Raw genomic sequence first — 7,224 nt, forward strand, 5'->3', positions numbered from 1 at the left:
TTGCAATTGTACCAGCCTCCACCACTTCCTCTGGCAGCTCATTCCATACACCCCACCACCCTCTGCGTGAAAATGTCAACCCTTGGGTCTCTTTTACATCTTTCCCCTCTCACCCTAAACCTATGCCCTCTAGTTCTGGACTCCCCGACCCCAGGGAAAAGACTTTGCCTATTTATCCTATCCATGCCCCTCATGATTTTGTAAACCTCTATAAGGTCACTCCTCGGCCTCCGAAGTTCCAGGGAAAACAGCCCCAGCCTGTTCAGCCTCTCCCTATAGCTCAAATCCTCCAACCCTGGCAACATCCTTGTGAATCTTTTCTGAACCCTTTCAAGTTTCACAACATCTTTCCGATAGGAAGGTGACCAGATTTGCACGTAATATTCCAACAGTAGCCTAACCAATGTCCTGTACAGCTGCAACATGACCTCCTAACTGCTGTACTCAGTACTCTGATCGATAGCGGAAAGCATACCAAACACCTTCTTCACTATCCTATCTACCTGCAACTTCACTTTTTCAAGGAGCTATAAACCTGCACTCCAAGATCTCTTTGTTCAACAACACTCCCTAGGACCTTACCATTAAGTGTATAAGTCCTGCTAAGATTTGCTTTCCCCAAATGCAGCACCTTACATTTATCTGAATTAAACTCCATCTACCACTTCTCAGCCCAATGACCCATCTGATCAAGATCCTGCTGTAACATGAGGTAATCTTCTTCACTGCCCACTACACCTCCAATTTTGGTGTCCTCTGCAAACTTACTAACGATACCTCTTATGCTCACATCCAAATCATTTATATAAATGACAAAGTAGAGCACCCAGCACCAATCCTTGTGGCACTCCACTGGTCACAGGCCTCCAGTCTGAAAAACCACCCTCCACCACCACCCTCTGTCTTCTACCTTTGACCCAGTTCTGTATCCAAATGGCTAGTTCTCCCTGTATTCTGTGAGATCTAAACTTGCTAATCAATCTTCCTTGGGGCACCTTGTCGAACGCCTTACTGATGTCCATATACATCATATCTATCGCTCTACCCTCATCAATCCTCTTTGTTACTTCTTCAAAAAACTCAATCAAGTTTGTGAGACATGATTTCCCACGGACAAAGCGATGCTGACTATCCCTAATCAGTTCTTGTCTTTCCAAATACATGTACATCCTGTTCCTCAGGATTCCTCCAACAACTTGCCCACCACCGACATCAGGCTCACTGGTCTATAGTTCCATGGCTTGTCCTTACCACCCTTCTTGATCAGAACAAAGAAACATTCACTCAAAAGATTTATTCATTTTGGATGGATCATAAATGAGACAAAGACCAATCTTGTATCCTTGAATGTTAATGGAAAATTTAGGATTGAGTAGACCGGCTAGAGAGTAGACAAATTCAAGTGTCTTGTTTCAATGATGAACACCAAAGTTGTGAACAAAAGTTAAATCCAGGTAAGATTAGCCATGGAAAGAAGCATGATCAGTGTCTTTAGTGGCATCTGGAAATCCAGATATTTGAGCATGAAGCTGAGAAAATGGTCGAATGGTGTTACTGGTGTGGACTGTTGCACTTGAGTGATTTTGAGAGTTGGACTTTGAAGCAAGACAATTAGGAAAGGATAATGTTTAAAATATCAATATGTTGGAGGGTGTTCAGAATCTGTTGGATGGGCATAAAAGCTTGAGTGGATCAGAAGTAGGAGGGCATGAATAAAAAGGGTTGCCAAGTGTAGTTAGAGGCAAAATAGCCAAGTACAGTAATTGAAAACAAAAATCTGGCAGCTTCATCATGGCATTGGTTCATCAAGAAATGGAGGATAAAAACAGGAAGGAAAAAATGGATTCTTGGATAACACCAAGAAGTTTGAAGAAAGCCAGAGAAGAAATAAAACAATGCTGGTGGTTCTCAGGCTATGATTGAGACCAATAGCTGGGACAACTGATATTTTTGTATGTACAAGCCATGGTATTCCTCTACATATGAATGTTGGTGAAGATGATTGTAACTTTATTGGACATGTTTTTGTCATCAATAACAATCTCCTGATTTTTTTTTTTTGTTTTGATCATTTCTGCTTTTAATAATTTAAATGTGCAGGGCACAATGCCCTTTTACGTGTTCTGAGAGTTGCTTGTGCATTGTTGAGGAGTTCAAAAATAGTTAAAAAGCCACAAACTTAGTGTTATCTCTTTGACCTAAGTTTGACATTCTAACTCCAAATCCTACAGATCAAGATAAATAATTTCATAAAATTAATTATTTAATAAAACAATTTAATTATGTATGATTCTTCATTATTTTAGTCTGTCTTTAAATTTAAGATTAAAGTGATAGGAGTCATTTAGGAATTCCAGGGAGGTGAGCTCATGCCTAGACTGAAGAGACTGTGTACCAACACCCTGATGGAATATAGTAAATTCAGTAATGTTCATCATTATTCTCAGCAGAATTTAATGCCAGCAGCAGGAGTCTAAACTGCCAGCTGGAGAACCCAATGCCATCTTTTAGGGAATGCCTGCTCAATTCAGTGTTAACAAGGCACTACTGGATAGCAATGGGCTTTTCTCAGGATCAATGTCTTCAGTGGCTGGAAATTGTGCCACCCGAGAGTTCCCATCTAAACAGAGGCCAATGGCTGTGCACTCCTTGGTAATGCACTCGCTCACTGCTCAGGTTCCTTGAGAGATCCAGGCTACAGATGAGTAGGATTCATGGGAGGGCGTGGTTGGTAATAGGAGCAGGAAGTTGGCTCTTTAGTGGGATGCTCTTTCCTTGATGGGTCGGGCCTCTCAAGCAGGTATTGATGAGGGACCTCCCCATTTGACTCATCCCGCTCTCAAGCAATCCTGACCGTCTGTTTTATTGGTTTTCCACATGCAAAGTCTCCTGTTTGCCACTGGGTGAATAAGGGGTACAGTGGAATGTGGCTCTGGCTGACAGGGCCTGAACCCATCCATGAGACCACCTGATCTGATTGGGTATGAAGTCCCGACTCAGCACACTCTCTTCCTCTTCCTCTCCCCACCCCCACCCTCTGATTAAATGACTCCATCACCCAAACTCACCCTGTGCAAGGAATTAAATGTCACTCCACATGTCTTGCACTGAGAGTATGTTTTGTAGTAGATGTTTAATTATCCAAATATTCTGTAAGTGAAAGAAATAAGGTCACATTTTAAGCAGAGATACTTATTTTCAACTTAATCCTCAAATATGATCACTTCCTAACATGTATAATATATCATATGTAGTTTTGAAGTAGATGGCATGTTTTCTCTTTGTTCCTGTTAGCATTCAGACCAGACTGTGAAGCTGGGAAGATACAATATCATTGCTTATTAATGCTTTTGTTTACTGAGAGCATTGGTAGTACAGGAAAATAGGAGATGTGGTTGCACCAGACAATATTCTGAGTTGAGTTAACTATTAATGCAATCTCTTGATCTAACTGTAATGTGTTTTGTTATGTTGTGAATAATGCACTGAAGTGATGAGAAATGAGTGAGAAGTGATGAAATGAACCTAGTTCATGCTTTTGAGGTAGAAAGAGATTTGAAAGTGAAGTCTGAGTTGTATTTGGTGCTGATCTCATGCTCAGAAAAGCTGGTGAAGTAGTTGATCATTTCAGTGATGAACTAATGAATATCTCTTTCTGGCAATTAGAAATGAAATCGCTCCACTCAAACGTAGTATGTTTTGGAAAGCTGAAGGTTTTTTTTTACTGAAGCCAGATGTTAGAACAAAAGTGTGCACGAAACTTTTTCCTGTTGTAATAACTTGGACTCTTGCAATTTTTCTCTTTTTTTTTACAGCGAGATTATGGTGGCCCCCTAGTCTGTGAAGAACATAACCAAAGCTTATTGCAAGGTGTCATCATTCCTGGTCGAGGTTGTGCAAAACCAAAGCGTCCTGGTATTTTTGTGAGGGTGTCATATTATGTCACATGGATACACAAAGTCTGTAAGACATACAAAAAACACAACCGCATTGGATGAATGTGTCAACCGAAATTCTTAATTGCCAAGCACATAATTTATCAATTGAAGACTCATGTTGCTGCAGATAACTATCAACTCTATTGATACTTCCCTTTTAAGAATGATTTATCTGATCATCCTGTTCATTGTTCAACTATATCTGGATCTGAGTTTTGTATGTATTTTTGGAGGGTTCCTGAGGTAACTTAAAATGTACAACTGCAATAAAGTAGAAGTAAGGAAACTTCCATAATGTCAGGTTAACATCTGGCTCACACTTGAAAAGCTTCTCTTTCTGAAATTTTATTTTGATGTTGGAATAGCTGCTTGTCCTGCTCTGAAGACAGACATTCAGCTCATGAAACGTTTGTGCCTTTTGTTATAACTTAGCTTGAACAAATTCTCTTCCTGCACTTGAGAAGGTTGACGAGAACCTTCAGCATTAAATCAGGCAAGTAACGAACTAGATTCTAGAGTAACCTCTAGGGCAACTTGGTTTGGGCTCATTTAGGAGCATTAGCTGTCCAAATGTATGTTGTATATAATTTAATGTAATTTTTCCAAACATTCCAATTTTTGTAATGTAATGAATTGGATTTATATCAGAATTTTACAACTTTGAAACTCTTTTTTAAAGTATACATGCTACCCGTTTGTGTGCGTGTTCTCTGGAGGATTTAAAGCAAGGACTAAAATGGATTTAAAACTCATTCATATCTCTTTTTCAAAGATTTTCTTTTCAATTTCCGCTCTTGTTAAGACAATTGAATAACTTGTACTCAATGTTTTATTCCTTGAGTGACTGAAACTGTTGTCAAGACACAATGCAAATGTTGTTTGCTGCAACATTTTTTGCAAACTGACAACAGAGAATCCTTTCTATGCACTTGTCCACTTATTTTCTGTGACCTGTACACGGCCTTGCTTCTCCACTCATCTGCTGGTCAGATTTGGACTTGTTGTAATAAAAACAACAATGAATTTTCAACATCCCAAATTCTGCATTCCAGAATTGAAATATCAATGTTGTGCAGCATTAGAGCTACAGCTTTTCTGTGTCCATCTGCTGAGCACTGTTCCATTGTTTAGCACTGTTCAGCCAACCCTCTCTAATCCTGCTACCTACTGACCCTTGATCTAACTGTGATGGTACTTGGAGAATACTGACTGGAGGACAAATAGCAGTAGCTGCCCTTGTAGCAAGCCTGATTAATAGCCTCGTGGAGCTGACTCCTGAATAACACATCCAATTATTCATAACATCTGCACTGACAAACTCTTTCACCAGTTTAGCTCAACTTTAGGAATACACATTTATGAATATTTTTCTTATTTGGGCAATTTGTTTTAGTGTCATTCAGGGGTCTAATTTTCCATTTCTCTTTGCTAGGCTGTTTTGAAAATGGCACTAATTCAAGTAATGATAGATTTATAGCTTTTACTCATTATTGCCTTTTTTGTGACTAGAGGGAATAAAAAAAATCTTCTGAAATGGAGAAGGAGGGCTATAAACATTGCTTTTTTTTTACATCTTCCACCACATTCTCTACTTTGCTTAAATGCTTTTGCATATTAAAAAGGAGGAAAAAAAACACATTTAATTAATTTACTTGCCTGGATTGCTCTTGCAATAAATAATACAAATCTAACTAGTGCGATGAATAACTTTGGATCTTCTGAATATATTTGTTGCCAATTAGATACAAGTCATAGCAAGGTGCCGATTTAAGTCTTGCAACCAGAAATTCCCAGGTTATACACCTGCTGGTTGGCCTGTACCAGACAGCTGATGTTTTATAGCTGGCTCAAATGGCACTGGGTTAATAGGAACTGGTCAGATTTTCCAATATGATTCTGAAGGAGGGTCACTGAACCCAAAATTTTAACTTTGTTTTCTCTCCACCAATGCTGCCAGACTTGCTGAGTTTTTCCAGCAATTTCTAGCTTTGTTTCCAATATTCTAATTATCCCACTTGGAAAATGCATCCAGCTGAAGTAGAGGAAAGACCCATGAAACCAAATTCTCAGCATTAGTCAGTGTCTTTAGGAGAGGAGACAGGAGGGTTGGGGGGAAGGGATAAAAGGATGATTTGCATGTTCATTGAGTAAATGTTATGAGTTTTCAACAGACATATATTACTAAATAATCTTTCCAGTTGTATGGTTACCCTACTGTGTGTGGCTGCTTTTGTAAAATGTATGCCAAGTTTAAAGTATATGGTTTTACATCGTCATGTTATAATTCAAATGAGGGAACACTGAAAGGCAACCTAGGATTACTTGTCTATCTTATCCTCAAACTACGCTTATTTTAAAAAATGATTTTTTGACTTGATATTTTCATTAACGCTGAACAGCAGTTTAGTTTTGAATGAGCATCTGAGTATTGTTGCAACGTTGGCACAAAAGCTGATATATAATCTTTACAGTGTGGAAACAGGCCCAACAAATCCACACCGATCCTCTGAAGACTAACTCACCCAGACCCATTCCCCTACCCCTATTAACCCCTGACTAATGCACCTAACCTACACATCCCTGAATACTATGAGTAATTTAGCATGGACAATTCACCGAACTCGCACATCTTTGGATTGTGGGAGGAATCCGGACCATCCTGAGGAAATTGAAGCAGATACTCGGAGAATGTGCAAACTACTCAGACAGTTGCCCGAGGCTGGAATTGAACCCGGTACCCTGGCACTGTGAGGCAGCAGGGCTAACCATCGAGCCACCATGCCACCACAATATAGATTGTGTCACCTCTTTTCGCAATTTATTTGTCTTTTTTGGTGAATGCAGTGCATGTTGGACTAGATTTTGTGGGTGTACCTTCAATCGATTGTTTTACAGATGTCGCTTATTTCTTTAATGATCTGAAAACTGTTTATATTTTGAAATTACTTTGGTACTTTTAGCACCCAGAATTGTTGAATTTAAGGCACAACTGTGTTTGCAGTTGTCCAAGAGCAAATCAAATTGTACCTGCTGCCAAGTATGTAATGGCACAATTGCTAAGATTTTTCTCCTGCTTATTATAATAGTGATAACCGTTTATGGTGACTTTAAATTCAGACAATGCCCAGATAAACATATCTTTATAAAGTTCTCATTTTGAAATATTATCAAAAGATAAAGCAAAGAACTGGTTTTTTTGGAAAGTATATTGAAAGAGTTGTAATGTGAAATAAAACATTGTATTTTGTGCTTCTCTTCCCCCTCCCTTCTTGCCAGCTTCCAAAGA

General features: G+C 39.1%; 1 protein-coding gene across 4 annotated transcripts in view; it reads left to right on the plus strand.

Moving 5' to 3' along the window:
- The window catches only part of LOC122561718 (hepatocyte growth factor), a 71,824-nt gene extending 66,283 nt beyond the window's left edge, over positions 1-5,541 (plus strand). For all 4 annotated transcript variants that reach the window (XM_043713772.1, XM_043713771.1, XM_043713774.1 and 1 more), the window contains exon 18: positions 3,816-5,541. In XM_043713772.1, the coding sequence (XP_043569707.1) occupies positions 3,816-3,998 (183 nt within the window). In that variant the 3' untranslated portion in view covers positions 3,999-5,541. The remainder of the gene's footprint in view (positions 1-3,815) is intronic.
- The last annotated feature ends 1,683 nt before the right edge of the window (positions 5,542-7,224 follow it).

This window comes from Chiloscyllium plagiosum, chromosome 23 (assembly GCF_004010195.1).
Source record: "Chiloscyllium plagiosum isolate BGI_BamShark_2017 chromosome 23, ASM401019v2, whole genome shotgun sequence".
Lineage (NCBI taxonomy): Eukaryota > Metazoa > Chordata > Chondrichthyes > Orectolobiformes > Hemiscylliidae > Chiloscyllium > Chiloscyllium plagiosum.